The sequence below is a fragment of the Puma concolor genome, chromosome A2 (genome assembly GCF_028749965.1).
Source record: "Puma concolor isolate L17-30 chromosome A2, mPumCon1.1.hap2, whole genome shotgun sequence".
Classification (NCBI taxonomy): Eukaryota; Metazoa; Chordata; class Mammalia; order Carnivora; family Felidae; genus Puma; species Puma concolor.
Window position 1 is genome coordinate 160226382 of NC_141668.1, and position 21271 is coordinate 160247652.

At 51.3% G+C, this 21271-nt stretch overlaps 1 protein-coding gene across 1 annotated transcript; it reads right to left on the minus strand.

Moving 5' to 3' along the window:
• Positions 1-338: 338 nt before the first annotated feature.
• Positions 339-17582, minus strand: LOC147583692 (cytochrome P450 4F3-like). The gene is made up of 13 exons (XM_086698785.1): positions 17435-17582; positions 16976-17168; positions 12424-12568; positions 10755-10808; positions 10533-10660; positions 8964-9085; positions 7988-8258; positions 7591-7657; positions 7272-7401; positions 1850-1983; positions 1705-1769; positions 1437-1519; positions 339-1045 (listed from the first exon to the last, which is right to left on the minus strand). Exons 1-13 carry the CDS (start codon positions 17488-17490, stop codon positions 868-870), a joined length of 1626 nt encoding a protein of 541 aa, XP_086554911.1. The 5' UTR covers positions 17491-17582; the 3' UTR covers positions 339-867.
• Between the last annotated feature and the right edge of the window lie 3689 nt (positions 17583-21271).

Consider the following 21271-nt stretch of genomic DNA (forward strand, 5'->3'; position numbering starts at 1 on the left):
CCTTACATAGCTGGAAGCCTCCAGGAGCTACACTGCTCAGGGGGAGAAGACACCGGCAGAGGGGACTGCAAGTGTGACCTCTGCTGGAATTTAAACTGCCTTAGTGATCTTGGCACCACAAGCCTTGAATTCCATTTAACATCATCCTTGACCAGCAAGGCTCGAAGAATGCCTCCTAGAGAAAGCTACCTTCTCCAAGTTCTACACATGTTATTTCAAATATGATAATGGATACTCAAGCAAAGATAAGCAGGCACACGCGACCACTAACCCTACCAGTGAAAACTAGCAAAAACAACAGACCACATAACGGATACAATGATTGCAATGATCAGACACACAGGAGAGCGCATCTATGTTTGTTTCAGTGAACATAGTGACCATGGAAACATAGTGACGGATTCTGGGGTAAGAAAAGTTTGGGTATATTAGATAGGAACAGAGGTCAGAGTGGCCAGAGAGTAGTGGCACTATGGGTTCTCCACTGTGACCCTGAGCTTCAAACATGCCCTTCAGTCAGTCTCTAACGGTGGTCCCTCTCCTACTCAAACACCTTCCATGGCACCCAATTGCCTACAGGATAAAAGCCCTTATTGGGCTGTGGGAGAACCCGCAATCAGCATGGCGGGGGGAGGGGGGACCATGGTCAGCTGGAATGGCTGCCAGGGTCTTGCGCTCACACACCAGCCTCCCCTCCACCCCACCCCTCGTCCTCCCCCTCCCACTGCGTTCCCGCAGGTCCCGCGCGCCCCCTGCTGGCTGTCAGTGGCGCCCCGGCAGAAGAGACCACACAGTTCTAGTCCTGGGAATCCGCCAGGGGGCGTGTGTAGGGACGGGGTGGATCCCAAGCCAGGGGGAGCTGGCGGGTCACTGGGGGCCCGCGCTCAGCGGCTCCACCCGCAGCCAAAGCCCGCCCTCGGCGCGCAGGATGAGCTCCGGCTTCCTGCGGGGCTCCTCCTTGTCGGGCAGGACCCGAAAGCGCAGCAGCGTGAGCGCCAGGACCACCTTTATCTCGGTCAGTGCGAACGTCTGCCCGATGCAGTTCCTGCGGGCGGCAGTGGGAACTCACTCGCCAGGGACCCCAGCAGGTCCCGTCGCGCCCCGAACCTGGCCCGGGACCGCCAGCCCCGCCCGCAGGGATACCGGAGGGGACTAACCGTGCCCGGGACCCCCATATGGGGGTCCCTGAGCTTGGCTCAGATCCCAGCCCTGAGCTCCCAGACAGAGGGAAGGGGCTCTGAGCGCACCGCGGAGCCCTCCTTGGACCCAGCCACCCCCCACTGCCCAGGCCTTTACCCCCAACCTCTGGAGGAGGGGAGAGAAGGAGAACCATCCTCAACACCCCCTTTCCCGCCCCCACAGCCACGTCTGGGATCTCAGGCCCAGGCCCCTGCCCTCACCACCTCATCCCCACCTCCGATGCCCACTGTGCTCACCTGGGTCCCGCGGAGAAGGGAATAAAAGCCAGGGAAGACCTTTCCTTGATGTTTTCTGGGTCAAAGCGGAAAGGATTGTATACCTGGGGGCGGAGAGAGGCGGGACTGTTGGACGGGGTTTCCCAGGACAGCCGGCTTTGGAGACACAGGTGTGCGTTTCATGGAGGGAGCGATTTGCCAGGTCAGAACCCTGAGCCCTCCCTTAGGCCCCGCTAGGGAAGTGGCCAAGCATGAGGGTGGGTGGAGGGGAGGGAGGGGGAGGCAGCACCTCAGGGTCTGGCCACACGGATGGGTTGTGGTGGATCCCGAAAATACTAAGGAGGCAGATAACACCTGTGGGAGGGGAGGGGCCAGTCAGGAAGTGTTTCACCTCTTCCTGCCCGCGAGGCTCCTCCCCCTGGTCTTGTGGGCACCTTTGGGGATGACCCGGCCATCTGGGAGCACGACATCCTGGGTACAGCAGCGGGAGACGACTGTGACCGGGGGGTGCAACCGCAGACTCTCCTTGATGCACATGGTCAGGAAAGGCAACTGGGCCAGGTCGCCCCTAAGGAAGCCCCCCAACGATTAGCCAGGGATCGAATCACACTCCCGCAGACCTCCAGCTGCTCCCCGGATTCTGTGTCTCCCTCTCTCTCTCTGCCCCTCCCTGTTCTCTCTCTCTCTCTCTCAAAAATAAATATTAAAAAAAAATTTTTAAGTATTTCGGAACAAAGCCCAACATTCACACAGTACCTTTAAAAGTTAGAAAGTCTAAAGTTATACAATTTATTTAAAAAGGAAAAAAATCTCTTTGCTGGACTTACCAGGTTATTTCAACAAATAAAAGGCACCCTCCTAGGTGGAATACCTAATATAATGGTGTGGATTCTTTCTAAGTTAATTAATGTATCCAATGCATCCAATTAAAATCTAGTTGGTGTTGTTGGAGCTTAGCAATCTTATTCAGTTTGAAAAACTTAAAGTTCAAAATGTATGTCGATTTAAAAGACCAAAAAAGAGAATCCATTCACCTGATATTAAGACCCATTACAAACGTATGGTGATAATTAAAAAATTAAATTAAATTAAATTAAATTAAATTAAATTAAATTAAAAGGCAGCAAACCACTGTTGCAAGAACAGGAAAACAGACCCACAGAACAAGATAGAGAGCACAGAGACAAGTAGGTGAATAGGTGAAAACGTAGCATCTGGTAAAGGAGGCCCCACCACCCCCAGACAAGGGATGGTTCAGACACAGACATAGACACCCCCACAGTCGCACCAACACACACTCCAAAAGAACTGAAGCATCATGCACTCTACATATAAGATGGGGTCTTCTCTTACACGTGAAAGGTAAAGAAATAAGTTTAAAGAAGATGTAATATAGAAGACACTTCTGTTACCTATGAGTAGGAAAGAATTCTTAAAACCCCAAAACATAAACCAGAAGACAAAAAGAAAGGAAATGAAAGAAAGAAAGAAAGAAGAGAACAGAAGAGAAAAGAAAAGAAAACATATTCACAGAATTAAGGATTTCTGTTTAACAAAACACTCCATTCAATGCACCAAATTAACATTCAGATGAGAGATTCACAGAAGATAGTTGCAATAAATATATGGATCTAGAAGAATATCTTGAATAGACAAGGAATTCCTACCAATCAACAAGAGAAATGGCAGGCGACTCAAAAGAGTAGACAAAGGACATGATCTAGAAATTCATGGGAGCTCAAACTCAGAGATTTAAAACATGAAGAGATGGGGCGCCTGGGTGGCTCAGTCCGTTGAGCATATGACTTCGGTTTACATCATGATCTCGAGGTCCATGAGTTCGAGCCCCGCGTCGGGCTCTGTGCTGAGAGCTCGGAGCCTGGAGCCTGCTTTGGATTCTGTGTCTCCCTCTCTCCCTCTCTCTCTGCCCCTCCCCCGCTTGTGCTCTCTCTCAAAACTAAATAAATAACCATTGAAAAGAAATAACTAAATAACACGTGAAGAGATGCTCCAAGTCGCCGATTACCAGAATGGAAATTATATAGCAATGGGATGTTACCTCATATGTATTCGAGGTGAGAATTAACAAGGTGGGTGATGGTAAAGCCTGGCTGAGGCACCGGGGTGGGGGGACCCCACGCACTGACAGTAAAGGTATGGACAGGAGCCACCACTCTGCAAGGCATCGGCATGGTCAAGGAAAGGCGATGTGTGTTTCATGACCCAGCAAGTTGGCTCTCAGCATAGAACCTGGAGACATTCTCAGACAGGTAGATAAAGACATGAACACCAAGGGGTTCATTGCGGTCATTAGATGGAAACCTTCTGGATATTTAGGTCCAAGGGACTAGAGAGGAACTTTCCATACGACAGTCCAAAGCAACAATCTAAATGTCCATAGAACCACGGATGTCTGACAAAGTCATAGTGTTATGTTTCTGAGAAAGATAAGAACCAGCAGCAGATCTGTGATATAACACAGATCTGTGAATTTTTAAATTTGTTTTAATGTTTATTTATTTTTTGAGCGAGAGAGACAGCATGAGCAGGGAAGGGGCAGAGAGGGAGAGGGAGACAGGGAATCCGAAGCAGGCTCTAGGCTCTGAGCTGTCAGCACAGAGCCCAAGGTGGGGCTCAAATTCATGAATCACGAGATCATGACCTGAGCCAAAATCAAGAGTCGGACGTCCAACCAACTGAGCCACCCAGGTGTCCCATAAACAAAATATTTTTAATAAATAAATCCATTACAAGAAAACGAACAAGTGTTACAGTTTAGCATTAGAATGGGAAGGGCCTTTCCAAGCATTAAAAAAAAAAAAAAAAACAGAAGCTATAAAAAAAAGTTAATAAACGTGACTCCAAATAAATGAACAAAATCTAAAATAAAGTCAAAAGTCAATCCAGGAAAGAATTTTTGCATAACAGAAAAGGAACTAATTTTCTTTATATGTAAAGAGTCCTCACAAATCAATTTTAAAATGAAAAACAGAAAAAACTCAAAGTAAAAAGGGCAAATTATGCAAATTGAAGCTTCACAGAAAAAGAAATATGCATGGTTCATAAACATGTGAAAATCGTGCTCAGTTTTACCCATTCTTAAAGTGATATTCATTAGGATAATGAAGTATTCTATTCACCTACCAGACTGGCAAGAGTTTTAGAATTTCATTATGCACACTGTCAGCAAAGATGCGAGAAAATTGTCACTCTCAAAATCTGTCTAGAGGAGTGGATTTGTCAAGAGCGATTACATTGTGAAAACTCAAATGGTCTTTGATTCAGCAATTCCACACCCAGAAATGTGTTCTGGAGAGACATCCTCACATGGGAGCAAAAATCAGTGTGTACATGGATGTTTGCTACATCATGTTTATTACGGCATAAGGCTCCAAACTATACAAATGACCCTCGGCAGGGGAATGTTTACGTAATTATGGTACATCCATCTGATGGAATACTACACAGTTATCAAAAGGAGGAAATACAGATCACTAGTCCTATCAAGCACTGCAGGGTAAATCGGTACAGAGGTGCTGAAAGGCAATTCAGCAATATCTGTCATAACTGCAAATCATCACATAAACGTCCCCAACAGAGGGGTGAGCTGAATAAAGTGTGCGATTTACAATTAGAGAGGAGTCTAAAGCAACTGTTGAGAGAAAAGAGAAAAGAACAAGTAACCAAATGTGTGTGTGTTTCTATTAAAACCATTATAACTATAGAAATACATAGCTACAAGACCTTCTGAAAAGTCTGAAAGGACATATGACAAATTGATGTCCCTGGAGACCCCTCAGGCGACAGGGGATTGATTAGGCTTGGGGGGACAGCAACAAAGGTGGACCTAACCTTCTCTGTAGTGTTGCATTTTGTGCAAGGAAAAGAAAAAAAAGGACTTCTTCCCATTATGGATTTTGTAATTCAAAATTAATTTCCCAAAACTTACGTCTGGAGGGGAAAGGAAAAGATCTTGAAGTTATATTGTCAGTGTGCATGCCTGAATGCTCTGTGTTTTCTCTCAGCTGTGGAGAGAAAAGACTAGGCGCAAAATGAGAGAGACTGTGGGCACATGGGTGTGGGCAGAGATGATCACTGGAAGCACACCAGAGATCATCAAAGGTGGGGATGGGATTGGGGTGCTGGATAAGGCAGAGGCTTGTGTGAGGTAAGGAAAGTATTTAACCCTGTGCTCCTTTTGCAATATATACGTATATCAAACCCTCGTGGTGTATACCTTGTGTTGTATACACAGTATTTTATGTCAACTATATCTCAATAAACCCGAGATTGAAAAAAGACAAAGGCTTATTATATCCATTGTAAAGCATTTCCCACCATTTGAAGTGTTACCAAGTGCACTGTTTGAAGTTGAGAGACACACAAAAACACTTCTCCCCTTCACACAACTGCTGTACTGAGCCCAGCCTTGAAGTTGAAGGCACTACCTTGAAGTCCTTGAAATTGAAGGACTGAAGTGTTCAATCCAACATCTCTTCCCCATTCTTCAGCCCTTGACCCCAAATCTCCCTGGGACCCCCAGGCTCCACCTCATCTCCTCCAGTTTGCAGATATGTTTAATTCGAATATCTGACTTGTCTCTCCCCTGCTCAAACATCTCCCATGTCTCCCCACTGCCTTCCTATATTAGTCACGAATCTCCCTTCAAGAAAGAACTTGATGTCCAGCTCCAAGGAGTGCAGTCGGCTGACAGCCTCCAGTTAGAGGGCCTCTGGGCTGTGCAGCAGCATTCAAGCCAAGGCCACACTCTCTTGGGCAGGTCCCAGCCACTGAGAGAGCATGGTGGGCCCCTACTTTCTGATCACTTCTGCCCAATGTGAGACTCCCTCCCTGAGAGCAGTATCCCTGAACACTTTTATCCAATAAAATCTTTTATCCAATAGAATCTTTTATCCAATACTGGCTTCCCAGAGGACTTGAACTGACACCTTTGGAAAATCTTCACGTGGTTTCCAAAGCAGACCAAGAAGGGCTTCCATTACCAACTACCAGCTCCAGCCTCACTGGGAGCCTCACAGATGATTCACACTGTAAATTTCACAAGGATCCAGCCACGTTTACTTCCTCCCAAACACGCCAGGCCCACCGCTGCATGCCTCCATCAGGGCCTTTGCCCAAACTGTCCGTAAGGCCTGGAGCACTGTCCACTACCCATTCCCAGAGGGCTGAATTCATATTTGCTTCTTTGCTCCCCAGCCTCACCCCCTTCTTTCCTCCATGATCCAGCCTTGACCAAGTAGGACTTAAATGGGACTGGACATGGAGTTGAGAAGGAGGGGCAGTGTAGACATGTTTACTGAACCAAGCAATGGGTAACTTTTTTACCCTCAAGGACTACTTGTGAATCCCTGGAATAGATAGTAGGTGCGAATTAGATATAAGAGCAAAAATTAAGAGCAAGGTTCTCTAGGGGAAATGTGCAAATTCAGGCAGAAAAGCAAGGGAGAGAAGTTCATTTACTTAACACACGCTGCATGGCATCTGTTCTACACGCATTGTCACGGTTCTCCAAGCAGCCCTTGGAGGAGACATTCCCTGACCTGTCCTGCCCCCATTTACAGAGGAGAAAGGTGGTACTCAGAAAAGGGAATTGGTTTTATTCAAGTCACATAGCAAGCAAGCAGGGCAATACATGTGGACACTCCAATCTTTCTGTTGCATAAGCCTGCTTTCCCCTGCTCTCCAGGCTGGGTACCATACCCTTGCCTCTGGGTTCTGCTCCTAGTCTCTCTAAGCAACAATGACACAATCAACAAAAGTTCTTTCCCCTTCCCTAGCAGGGGAGCAGAGCCAATGAGAAGGGTTCCAGAACAGGACATGAGGACCTGCACTCACCATTCAATCTCTTTAGGCTCACGGTCCCTCAGGAGCTCCTGCACCTCCTGCCGACAGCGCTCCTGATATTCTGGCTGTTTCGCAAATTTGTACAGGACCCAGGAGAGACCACTGGCCATGGTGTCATGGCCTGAGAGGCAGCCAGACAGGCTTGGGTCTCTGGGCTTGTTCAGCACCAGAGGGTGGACAGCGCCCTTCATTAGGGCCCTCAGGGAGGATTGGGAAGATGGGGTGGGATGGGGTGGTCCAGGGCCCACCTGCCAAGTCCCTGGGATTGGACAGACTCCTACCCCCTGCAGTCCCACACTGGGATGCTTACCCCCAAACATGAAGGTGTCAGCTTCAGCTCGGATATCCTCATGGGACAGTTCCTTCCCGTCTTCATCCTGCAGAAAGGGCACGACCTCCTGAATCACACCAGCTCGAGGGCACCTGAGTCTCACCTGAAACAGTCCCTCAGGCTCCATCATCAAAGCAGGATTCGTCCCTCATCATCTCTAGAGCCCTATCCCGCAGGTTTCCCTGTCTCCAGCTTTCTTCACCCAAGCAGCCTTCTACAAAGTCACGTCTAAAACTTATCCCTGACCTGTCTCTCCCTTCCTCAAGCACCTGCCATGGCTCCTCAGTACCCGCTGGGTCAAGTCCAAGATCTCCCATCTGACTTTTGAAGTCAAGGTCCATTCTAACTCTTGAATTCTGATCCCAGGGAAGCCCACCTTGGCCAGCAGGAGCACATCAATGAAGTCCAAAGTCTTGGCCTTAGCCTTGGCCTTGAGGAAGTCATGGGAGCCCTCAGTAATGAGGGAGCAGCGCCTCTCCTGGATGATGGCATCTGTGAAGTTGTGCACCAGGTCACAAGCCCTGCGGAAGCGCCACCCATCAGGGGTGAGGTAGTACAGCAAGTCCGGGTGCAGGAAGATCTGCCTCTGCCGTTTCACCACAAGGGCACTGAGCTCCAAGATGGCAGCAATATATTCACTGGGGCTCCTGAAGGGTCAGGCCATAGAGAACAGCTCCTTAACCCACATGAGGCCCTAGGAGTGCCTTCCAACCAGAACCTCAGAAACATGTCCCTACAAAACAGAGTGTCCTTCAGGCATGCTTCTCTCTCCACCTGCCATCTCTGTCAATGGAATCATGGCCCAGACCCTGGGAAGACCTTGGGTATCACACTCATCTCTCTTCTGGCCTACACAGTATCTGCCCCTGCCCATTCCTCCTTACTTTCCTCCAAATCTGCCCCATTTTCGCCACCACATTCAAGCTGCCTCCTCCTCAGATTCTGTGTCTATGTGACAGTTGGTCCTCTCTCGAGTCCGATGTCCAAGAACAGCTGTGACCATGACCTTCATCTACTCAAACACTTTCCACCTTCCATCTCTGGAACCTCAGGATAAAGCTCAGACCCCTTTGCTTCACGTTTCAATATCCTTAAGATTAGCCCCCCTGCCAACCCTCCAATCTCATTCCCAAGGTGGCACATGCTTTATTCATCCTAGTCCTGTTGGCCTTTATCAAGCATTTTTGCTTACCTGAAACCTTACCTTACTCTTTCCCTTCCTTGTCCTTCTTTGTCTCACTCTGATCCATCTCCTCCAGGAAGTCCCATCTGATCACCCTGGCCACCCTCCCTTCTCCACCGACTCCCTTGGGTCTACGGTTCATGTTCCCAGGTCCTGAGCAAGCACTCACTCCTGGCAATTGCTGTCAAAACTGAAGACACATTTCTGCAGACTGTCCAGGGTCATGAGGCTGATGTGCTCAAACATGTCCAATCGGGTGCTGCCCGCTGAGACTAGGCGCTTCCACTTGGCCTGGACAGAGAAAGGGGCACATCTGGGGCAGGAACCTACATCCCTTGAGCTCCCCTTCAGCCCCAATCACCAGGATGGACTCCCCAAAACCCAGGCTCCTGGTCCTCCACCCCAGGCACCCATCTCCAGGGAGGACCAGGCTTGGGTGGGAATAGAAACTCTTACTATTAAGACCCAATGGCTGGGGGTCAGGAGACCTCAGTGCAAATCCTGGCTCTGCTTCCTACACCCCTGTGTGCCCTTGGTCAACTCACTGCTGCCCTCTGGACTCCACCTGTCAAAGCTTCAGTAACAGTTAAGATGACTTGCTCTGTTGTCAGACAAACCGGGTTGGAATCCCAACTCCATTTATTAGCTCACTTGCTAGCTGTGTGAATGGGAGCATGCTCCCTAACCTCTCTGAGCCTCAGTTTCATCACCTGTAATGAGGCAATAATCATCATCTCTACCTTATATATATGAAATTAGATAAGACAACGTGTGCAATAGAACTGGTGCATGAGGGGCAGTGGGGAGGCTCAGTCGGTTACGTGTCCAACTTGGGCTCAGGCCATGTTCTCATGGTTCCTGATATACACCAAGAGCTAAGTAACCATTAGCTCTCACCCTCATCTTCGTCATTATCATAGAGGTAGGCGACTGTTGCAAAAATGTCTCCATTTCCTCATCCCTCCCTCTACCTTCACCCTTTGCAATGAGGTTTGGCAGATCTTCCATTAGGAGGTAAAACCTCTTTCTCCAGCTCTTGAATTGGAGCTGGATGTGGGACTTGCTTCCGCCAACAGAAGAAGGTGGAGGTCCCGGTTGCCTGTTCTGAAACTAGGCTTCAAGAGGTACTGCATGTTTCTGCTTGTTCTCTTGGAGCCCAGGGTCTACCATGCGATCAAGCCTAGGCTAGCCTACTGGAAGATGAGGGACAAATGCAGGAGTCTGGTTGTCCCACCAAGGCCATCCTAGACTAGCCAACCATTAGCCAAGCCCCAAATGTGTGGCAGAGCTGAGCCTGGAAAAGCAGAGCTGTCTCCCAAACCCAGCCATGGCCACAGACACCTGAGTGATTCCAGCCAAAATAAGAACTATTCTCCGGACTCATCATCTTGCGAGCAATAAAACACAAATTCTTTCAACCTCATGAGTTTTAAGGTGCAGTTCAGTGAAGAAAGAGCTACTATACAATCCTCATCATTAGTGTCTCAAGTTTCACAGAGTTTCAGTGAGGCAGATTAGAAGCTAACACCTTCCGAGCACCTACAATGTGCCAGGACCATGATTCCATTACATCATCTTGACCACGCTTTAAGAAGGGCTTATAATCCTCATTTGACACATGGGGAAACTGATGCTTGGAGAAGAAATAGAATGGCCCGAAAGTCATTTAGCAAAGCCAGGACTCCAGGCCACTCCCCTTTTCCCAAGGCTCCAGCCGGGTCCCTGGGTTTCAACTCACATGCATGATGTCTGCACTTTTGTTGAAAATCTTCACATAGGATTTCAAGATTTCAAAGTGGAAGGCAGGTGTCAGCAAACGACGGTGGTGGCTCCACTTGTCACCAGCAGTCAGCAGGAGCCCATCCCCTAGTAGAGGCAGCCACGAGGAGTAGGCAAGGGCAGTGCTTTCCCCTGAGACCCCAAGGTTGTCCCCAACCTCCTTCACTTAACAGTTACTCACCCAGCCAGGGCCTCAGAAACCTGTAGAAAAACTTATCCTTGGGCACGATGGTGGCTGGCAGGAGAGACAGATCATCAGGGGCCATAGAGACGAGGCAGGGATGGGCTTTGGGTTGGGGGGTGGAGGATCCAAGCCAGGGGAATGCATACCCCCTCCAACCTCCATAGTGGGAATTCTATAGGGCAGAGTGGGGAGGTGAGGGGGGACAAGACCAGGCTGCAGCACAGAGCAGAGCAAAGGCAGAGCCCATGGACCTACCCCTAGGTACTTAGATGCTCCCGAAAATAGGGCACAACACACCCAACATGCCTTGTCATGGCTCCTTGCCGGTCCGACATGTTCGAAACACCCAAGCACAAATCAGCACTCCACAAAATGCCTTTACAGGGACCTAGGACATCGCACCTGTCCCAGAACCCTCTGACATCTCCTGGAACTTCTGACATGGCCCCAACACATGGTAACGTGCCCTGACACGAAACAACATGTGTAACACACACTGGCCTCATGCAGCATCCTCTGAATGGACCCAAAGACAATCTGACACGACCTCAGTGTGTCTCATAGACGGTCCCTGGCAGGACTTAAATATGGTCCCACTAATGTCCCAGACATGGCCCAGGTGTGACCTAGCCTTTCTCAGGATTCTCTTCTATCGCATAGTTATCATTAAGTGCTTAGGCTCAGGGGCTTCTCTGTCCTTAAGAGACCTAACAATGTTGCCACCCTCATGTGCTGAGCTCCCCCCACCACAACGAGCTGCCACTGCTCCCTCGTGCCTCTAGACCAGCTCCCCACAACACTCTGTGCATCTTCCCCCACAACACTCTGGCCATCTCCCTACCCCAAATCCCCTTCCAACTAAAGGTCCCTCCTACCAGAGGCAGTTAGGGCAGCCAAGAACACACAGAAGAAGTAAGAGAAAGCCTTCGGCATGCTATGTGACCTTGAGAAGTTATTATGCCTCCTTGAACCTCCGTTTCCCCACCCAGGAAATGCCCCCCTAGCAGAGATGCCAGTGAATGGACATCTGTGGTATCTGCCTGTCCATCCCCTTCTGGAACCAACACCTCGCTCCTCTTCCTCCTTCAGTCCAAGTAGCTAGGGAGGGTGGCCATGCCACTCCATCCTCCGTTCCAGAGCTGAACATATGACCCTAACCCTTAACAATCAAGTTGCCATGACTAGAGGAAGAATTGGTCCCTGTGACCCAAGCCAGGCCAATTTAAGAGAATCCTGCAACTATTTCTGGGTCTGCAGAGAATGAGCTCACGTTTTCATTGGGGTTGAGCTTCTTAGACTCATCTTTGTCAACATGAGAGTGAAGCTGTCACCAAGGAACACAGAACTACAAGAGAAAGACAGATTCCCAATGGCACTGTTTGAAGACTGGATCCAACCACGCCTGAAGACAACATTCCTTCAGCTTTTCAGTCAATAGATTCCCTTTCTTCTCTTAGACCAACATTGCTGAATTTCCACCACTCAAAATTGAAAACGACTGAGAACCAGAGAGAGCCAGGGACCTGCCCAGAGTCGCCCAGCAGGTTAATGGCAGGTCTCCATCAATACTACCTACTTCCCTGCTCAACCTGGTCTGTCCAGAGGTGCAAAGAACTGGGAACAGGGACAAGGGAGTGGCTGGGTCAGGTGCTCCTGGGAGAGATACCTGGGGCCTGGAGCAGGGGGGCAACGAACTTGGGGTGGACGAACCGCAGAAGTGGGTAGATGGGCCCCATCCACCACAGGTGAACATCACGGAAGCTGTGGCTCAGACTCTCCATGAACCTCAAGTCTTCTTCATTGCTCCTTACCTGGGGATGGCAGGGTGGAGGAGGAAGGCCAGGTCAGGCAGCAGCCCCAGAAGCTTACAACTTCCCACTGCATCCCCTCTTCTGCCTGCATTATTAGTCTACACCTTTACATCTCACCAAGTCAGCTTCCCTTTGTTGGTCTGTTTGTCTCTTTTTGTGTGTCTATCTATGTGCCTCTCCCTCTCCCTTCACTCTCACAATCTTCCTCTTTATCTTTAGGTAGGTGATAGACAGCCAGATGATAATAGCTAGATGATGGAGAGCAACATGATGATGATAGATAGATAGATAGATGATAGATAATGAGATAGATAGATAGATAGATAGATAGATAGAGATAGAGAGATAGAGAGAGATAGATAGATTATAGAGAGATACATAGACAGAGAGAGAGAGAGAGAGAGAGAGAGTGAGGGGAAGAGAGAGAAGAGGGATGACAGATAAATGGGAAGATGGTTGGATGGATGCATGGACAGACGTATGGATGCATGCATGCATGCATGGGTGGATGGATGAAGAGAGAAAGGAAAGAGATGAGAGATGCATGGGTAGATGATAGATGATAGATGATATGTGTTTGTGTATGTTTCTTTTACATTCTCTGTATGTCCTCTCTGACTCCCTCAATTTTTCTCTGTATCTCTCTCTTTCTTCACCTCTATTTCTCTCTCTATCTCTCCCACTCCAAATGTCTCTGTCTCCTGACCTGCACACCCTCCATGGCTCCCCAGAACCCTCAGAATAAACCCCCTGCCCCCACACAGTCCTGCAGCCCCGCTGGCTCTGCTGTCCCCTCCACCTTCTCCCTGCCTCTCACCAGCATTGCTCTTTATGCACTCAACTCATGGTTGCTCAAAACCCTGGTGCTCGCAAGGCAGTGGGGTGGCTCAGTTGGTTAGGCATCTGACTCTTGATTTTGGCATGGGTCATGATATCACTATTCATGAGTTCAAGAGCTGCACTGACAGTGTGGAGCCTGCTTGGAATTCTCTCTCCCACTCTCTCCCTCTGCCCCTCCCCCACTCATGCGTGTTCTCTCTCTCTCTCTCTCTCAAAAAATAAATAAACTTTAAAAAAAACAGGTGTTTGCTTTGTCCCCTCCAGGCCTTTGAGTGGGCTATTCCTCTCCACAGTATATACTTTCTCTTCTTTTCTTAAAAAATTCCTACCCTGGGGCGCCTGGGTGGCGCAGTCTGTTGGGCATCCGACTTCAGCCAGGTCACGATCTCACGCTCCGTGAGTTCGAGCCCCGCGTCGGGCTCTGGGCTGATGGCTCAGAGCCTGGAGCCTGTTTCCGATTCTGTGTCTCCCTCTCTCTCTGCCCCTCCCCCGTTCATGCTCTGTCTCTCTCTGTCCCCAAAATAAATAAACGTTGAAAAAAAAAATTCCTACCCATCAGTCCAGACCCCCTTCCAACAACTCCTTCTCTAAGAAGGCTCCCAGACTACCCAAACAGCAGATGCCTTGCTTCCCCTCTGAGTTCCCCTTACCCCTGTCTCTCCATCAGACCCACTCTGACCACACAGAATTGAAGGTGTCTCTAGCTCTACATGCCCAAGATTGGGGTTCCCCCAAGACAATACCTGGATTGAGCCTCCCCAAGGACACTCCTGAAGCAGTGTCCAGAAGAAAGCAATGACCAAGGTCGCCCAAGAGCAGAAAGGACCTTGGAATCCACAGGGACCTCACAGAAGCCTGGCAGGGAGGGGTATGTGGCCCTCAGATGCTACCACCGTGCCCATGGCTACATATTCCAGATGGGTACCTGTGGCATGATGACAGAGCAGGCAATGCCACGGTGGCAAGAAATGATGGGAGCCCAAGCAGATCATAAACCCTGCGAGTAGGCAGCCACCAGCTGAATTAAGACCCTCAAGCCCTGCTCTGTGGGGTGGACCTACAAGCAAGACAGGGGCCATCACCTCCGCAGAAGGAGCCACGGCAACTTCCCCTGCAACCTCTGCCGTGGTCAGTGTGTCCAGACTCTGCATAGACGGAGGGGATCTCTGTTTCTTCCTGCTCCTTCCCTTGGGGGCAGAGGGATCCCGGAAGACTCTCCATGTCGCAAGGGTCCCTCCCATGACACAGGGAGAAGACACACTCTCTGCCCCCAGAGAGGCTGACCTTGGCTTGAGAAGTCAGATCTTTCTTCTTCCGGGAATCATTCCAATCTCAGGGAAGTGCCCATGGGAACAGCAGGGTGGCCTCACGTTTTGTACTGGGGCTCGTTCCCATGTCCTGTCATGTCCTGGCCAGTCCACACAGCCCCCCGCTCCCCAGATGGTGAAGGTGTGCAGACCTTCCAGCTCTGACAGACCCCAGGACACAGGTGTGAGCTCTGCCCATCAGTCAGGAGGGCAGCTCCCACGTATGTCCTCTTCTGCCCACCAGCTGGAATGGTGCATCCCATCTGTCTGTCTGTCTGTCTGTCTATCTGTCTATCTACCTCTACCTATGAACTTATGGACTATCTATGAACCTATCCCCTGAACCTATGGACTCACCCATCAGCCGTGCCTTTTACAAATGAAGAAACCCAGGCCGCGTCTCCCAAAAGGAGAAGGAGGCGGGCTTGCCTCCCAGTGAGGCATCCTCTCCAGTCCCACGGGAAGCCCCATCCTGGCCTGACAAATACTTCCAGATGCTCCAGACAGGTGAATACGAGTCATTTTCACTTTTGTGACTGTTCCCTGCTCCCTAAGAACTCTGAGGCATTTGAGGAGATTGGCCCAGAGAGGGAGAGTGACTCAGCTGAGGTCACACAGCTGAGTGAAGAGTGACCAAGACCAGCCTCCATGGCCAAGCCCTCATAGGAGGTGTAGGAACTGTAATTTTATAACATTCCTGCTACCTCCATAACTTGCTGAGAAATTGCCAACACCCAGAATATCAGGTAACATTCAGGACAAGCTTAGGGCATCCTGTTGTGTAATGAGCTGGTTTGTGGGAGGGCAGGGGTGGAGCTGGCCCCTGTCCCTTTGGCATTGGATGACCAAGGGAGGTGATGGTAAGTTCATCCGAACCTAGAACAAGGCCTCCACCATGACATTATCAAACAGTTATTAAGTGCCAACTGTATGTCAGCTCCTGAGCCGGCCATTATAGATACCAATCTATACCCAGTGCCACTGTCTAGTGAGAGAGAGAAAAAGAGAGATAATAAACAAATAACTGGACAATTAACTGTTTGAGTGTGAGCAGGACCAAGTCAGAGGTCAAGGTCCAGGGGGGGAAGTCAAGGGAGGCTCGTAGAAATTACACCTGAGCTGAAAATGCAACCAGAAAAGGAGGGATCAACCCAGTGGCTGCAGGAAGGGAAGCCCTTCCAGGCAAAAGAGCAGCACAAGCAAAGGGCCTGAGGTAGGAAGGGTTTGGCTCGTGGAGGAGAGAAAGCAGGAGCTTGGAGGGTCCAGGGTGTGCACGGGGCCAGGAGGGCAGCAGAGCCTGGCCAGGCAACACGTGGTCTCTCTCTAGAATGATGATCAGTCTTACAGAATGGTTTTCAGCTGAGTAGTGGTGTTAACAGAAGTGAAATTTCAGAAAAACCTCTCCTGGGTTAAAGACAGAAAGGACCACAGGGGAGACTGGGGCCGGAGAGCTGGAAGCTTATAATTCATTTGTGGTGGGAGTTGATGGCCCCCTTGGGAGTCAGAGCCCCCCCAGGTGAGGCAATGGCCTGGGGAGCCAGAGAAGAGGGCGGGTCGGTTAGGACCCTGAAGGCTCCCCGCATGGAAAGGTGGGGTGAGGAAGAGCCAAGTGGAGACCGGGGCTGGGTGGTGTGCGAGAACCCAGAAGACAAGGATTCTGGGCAGCTGCGGTGGTCAGCAGGACCAGATTGCTTCCGGGGGGTGATGAGGTCATGGTCATGTCCTGGAAACATGACAGGGGTGGGAACCAGGCAGGAGTGGGTGAAGACGGGCTGCCGAGATGCAGACACTGAATGAAATAGGTTTTGTCACGAAGGTCAAGGCCAGGGTGATTCCTTCTGAAAGGGGAAGTGGTCAACTTTTATCCCAGTTGGGCAATGGGGCTCGTTGATGTATCTTGGGAGTGAAAGGCAAGATCACAAAAAGGAGGCAGAAGAAAAGGGCGCACAGCCCACCCCTCTCCTCCAGCCCAGCAGCACCCCATGGCGGGAGAGGGGAGCAGAGGTCAGAACTGATTCCGTGGGGAAGCCAAACCCCACAGATGCGATGTGTTTGCCTGAGGCCAGCAAACATGGGCCAGGCAGGGAGCGGACCCTGCACGGTGGCCCCTGGCAAGATTGTGGGGACACCGGGGAACTTGGCTCTTTGCAGCCCTCCTCTGCTGTCCCAGACCCCAGCCCCACCCCAGGTCCCCGTTCCCCACCCTTGGGAAAGTGCCTCCACCCCGATGCCCCAGGCCCGTCCTGCCACCCACACTCACCAGTCCCAGGTGACCCCAAAACCAGCTCTGCTTCGGGGGCTGTGGGAAACACCGGAGGCGGCAGCAGGTGTCATAGAAGCTGTAGCTCCAGGCCAGGACGCGGGCCAAGAGCCAGGAGGCCCCCACCAGCAGCAGGAGCAGCCATGGGGAGGCTGCCACCTGCCCAAGTCCCAGCCAGGACAGGCTCAGCATCCTGGAGGCAGAGGGGACAGATTTTCCTGTGGCCGAGGAAATGGGCCCAAGGGTGAGCTCTCTGGACTCTTCAGGAACAGAGGGAGAGCCCCTCCCCCACACCGGGATGGGAGGGGCATGGACAGACAGGGGTAGGGATAGTGAGTGCTCAGCACTGGGCAAACAGTGATTCAGAGAGGGGAGGAGGACCTAGACAATTCCAGAGGGAGAGGCAGAGTGAGTGAGAGGGAGACAAAGACAGAGAGTGAGAGATAGCTAACCACCCACCAGTAGCCACTCTGCTCCCAGCGGCTCTCTGGAGCCACCCCACCCTTGGGCAGCATCCTTCACTACCCAGGATCAAGACCCCCAGCCAGGTACCTTCAGACCAGGGCAGCTTATCCACACAGCCTCCTCTCCCCTCCTCTTGGAAAGTCTTTGTCCCTGGCGCCTGACCTAGGGGACACTGGCAGTGGCCAGGCTAAACCAGCCAATCCCTGCCTGCCTGCTTACCTCCTCCCCACCTGGCAGTGGCCCAACTAGTAGGTGGGGGAGGGGGACTTCCGTGTTATAAAGAGAGTATGGGAATGAGTTCTCACAACTCAGCATCCCCCACATGGGGGTGGGGGATCCGTTGACAGATGGGCAAAGGTGACTCCTGGCCCCCAACTAACAGCCACCCCTGCCCTTTCAAGGCCAGCAGGGCACAGCAGGGAAAAGCTTGAACGTGAGAGTTCAGGTGCCATGGGGGCAGGGTGCAGCCAAGCCTAGTCCCAAAACATCTCTGGGGCTCCTCTCCACGTACGAGGCAGGTCAGAGGCATGCACCATTTCCCAGCGCAGAATCAGGAAGCCTCGGGCCTCCGGGCTGCACAGCCTGGCAGGAGTTCAAGCCCTGCCTCCAAGCAGCCTAGGGCCTGGGCTGACACAAGACCACTGGGGGCAGGAACAAAAAGCCCTTCTGGCTGGGGGTTACTTGCATCAGACTCAGGGGGTAAAGGGCCCAGTGGGAAGAAGTCACCTGGAGGTGAGAGGGTAAGGCTGCAGGAGGCCAGGAGAGGGAGGGGGGCCCAGACAGAGCTGGGAGACCCTGCACGCAGTTCAGCCCCCTCCTGGCTGTGACCTTAGGCTGTGCTGGCCCTCTCTAGGCTCAGTCTTGCCATCTGGGAAATGGGATGTCAGATGAGGGCCTGAGAGGGGGACAGAAGACGGTTCCACAGGAAGGTAGGAAAGATCAGGGACCCCCAAAAAGATAAGTTGCCAAGAAAGAGCTCGTGACTAGTGTGTGTGCTGCTCTGTGCCAGCGTTCCACGTAAAGTAAACCTACTGTTTGCAGAAGACTGTCTGTAAAGTGTGCCTACTATGTGCTGGGTACCACAAAAAATGTGCCTACAGTGTGTTGGGAACGCTACATGAAGTGTGCCCACCACGAGCCAGGTACGTCGTATAAAGTACACCCACTGTGCGCCCCTTCTGTTTGACACAAATCCTGTCAACCGTATGCCAGGTGTTGACCTAAAGCATGCCTACATGTGCTGGGGACCTCTACAAGACATGCTTACTAAGTGCTAGGTGCTCTACATAAATCACACCTACTGTGTGTTGGGTGTTCCATGGAGTGTATACCTACTGTGTGCCCGGTGCCCTCTTAGAGCTCTCCTACTGTGTTGCAGGTTCTTTACGTAAATTAGCATACTCTGTGCAAAGTACTTTACATAAAACATGCCCACTGTGCGCCATGAACTCTTTGCTGTGTCCTCTGCAAAAACCTTGACTACTGTGTGGCAGGTGCTCGACATTAAGCATGGCCACTGAGTGCCAGGTACTGTGCATAACATGCTCCTTCTGTGTGCCAGGTACTCTATGTAAAGTAAACCTATTGTGCACCACGTGTTTTGCCAATGAGATAAAGCAACATCTCGGCCCCCTCTCCCCCCCACCTGCCAACTCCCTGGGCCAGTGCCCTGGAATCAGAGAGAGAGAGATCCAGGCGATGACATCCATAGGAGGGAAGTTGCCTATTTAACAGAAGAGCAAACTCTGGCCAAGAGCCAGAAGGCCCAAAGATGCCTATTTAACAGAAGAGCAAACAGAAGAGGCTCAGAGAAAGCAAGCCTCTGGCCCACGTTGCAGAGCTGGGAAGATCCCAGGTCTGCCACACTCCTAAGACGGGGCAAGCCTGGCAAAGCTACTGAGCAGGGGACGGGCAAAGAGTCGTCCTGACACGGGCGGAGTGCTGGGAAGACCCCAAACCTGCCTCTCCCTCCGGCCAGGGGGTCCAGGTGGCTGGTCCTGAAGCCCTCCGTGGGGTGGGTTGCACCCTCTTCCCGCCCCACCCCCAGATTTCCTCCCCCTCCATGGAGGCAGCCCTCCCCTGCTGGCAGGCCCATCCATATCAGGGTCAGGAGGCAAGACCAGAGTCCAATGATCCGGGCAGAATCCTGGACACACAAGAGAAAGAGCACCCAGTGCCTAGAGTGGCTCAGCTCACTGTGCACCTACTGTGTGCCAGGAATGGGCAGGCAGCTACGGGAGGAATGGCATTTGTCCACATGGGCCACGATCCCGTTTTAAGCCCTGTAGATACATTATCCGCGTTTTTCTCCCTATTGTACAGCTGTCCCAAGTCACACAGCCGGTGGAGGCACCCTGGGCACCGGGGCAGCCCCCACTTCCCACTAGGCGTCCTGACCCACTCAGCCATGCTCCTTCCCCTCTGCAGATGGGCATTTCACTAGCGCCACCTCCTAAGATAGCAGGAATAATTTTAAAAGCCGACGCACGTAAAATACATAGGACAGAAGAAGGGCGGGCTTAATAAATGCCAGTCACTGTTCTCACTGCTGTTGTTGTGGTGCAATTATCCAACAGCCCCACAATTCACGAGCCCGTTTTGACAGAGAGATTGAGACCAGTGAGGCAACTTGCTACAGCCCCACTGCTAATGAGGTGAATATGACAGCACAGACGGCAGCAGAGCCTAGAACATAGTACGTGCTCATTAAATATCTGGGGATGAAAGAAAGGTTTGCAGCCATGAGTTCTAAGGATCGGTTACCCAGTGTGGTCCTCAGACCTCCACCGTAGGCATCACCTGAGAGCTTGCGGGACATTCAGGATCTCGCACCCGGGCCCAGAAATATTGACTCCAAACTGCATCTAAGTAGATCCTCAGGAAAAGTGTACATGCCTTCAAGCTTTAAGAAATGTTGCTTTAAGACCTCTGAGTCCAGGTTCTGCAGAGAAAGTGGGGAGGGGAAAGGCTTCACTTCTCTGATTCCCAGTTTTATCTTGTTTTGTTTCAGTCACAACATAAGGAGAAAAAGAATCTAAATCTCCAGGGGTTGTTCACACAACCACGTATCTACTGACCATCTGTTGTGTGGGGGGCACACAATTTTAGGCACCGGGGATGCAGCAGTGAACACAGACTCCACTGTCAAGGGCCTCGCATCTGGTGGGGAGATGGGCGGTGAACCAGTAAATGATCAAGAACATAACAGACCGTGATAAGGGACGTGCCGGGGGGAGGGTCCCACCTTCAGCCTGGCATCAGGGCGAGCAGAGACCTGGAGGAAGAGGGAGAGCCACCAGGGGCAAGCGTGGGGCGGGATACCCATGCTGCACAAAAAGGCAGGTGGCTTGTTGTTCTTTTGACACGGGGGCTAAGAGCACACACATGCAAGATCACACAAGTGACCAAGGCGAAGGCAGCTGGCACAATCCGGCCCCATACGGAAGCTATAAGTAGGTGTTGAACTTTGATGAGCCATACCAAGGACTAAAACCACACAGGGCCTCTGGGCAATGGCCCCCAGCCACACACAGAAAGGCAGAGGTTGACCCCCCCAGAGGTCAACCCCCATCCCCCAACCCACAACCCCCAGTGATCAAGAAGGCAGAGTCTATTGGACCGGGGCTCCCCCTGACTCTTGAGGCAGGAAGCCTCAGGTGTGGACATTCTGCTCTGAGCCAGAGAAGGATCAGAGCGTCCCCAGTGGTTTCTCACCCAACAAGGAATGTCTCAGCTGCCAAATGACACAAGCCTGGCTTATGCAATGGCCCCCAGCCACACACAGAAAGGCAAAGGTTGACCCCCCCCAGACGTCAACCCCCATCCACACCC

Bases quoted from the DNA above. Each gene is read 5' to 3' on its own strand.
- LOC147583692 (XM_086698785.1), bottom strand. From the start codon at position 17,490: ATGCTGCCCAAGGGTGGGGTGGCTCCAGAGAGCCGCTGGGAGCAGAGT. The intron at 12,569-16,975 runs GTGAGTGTGGGT...TGCCATCCCCAG, and splicing joins TTTGGGGTCACCTGGGACTG to GTAAGGAGCAATGAAGAAGA. The intron at 7,402-7,590 runs GTAAGCATCCCA...GCTGCCTCTCAG, and splicing joins TGACACCTTCATGTTTGGGG to GCCATGACACCATGGCCAGT.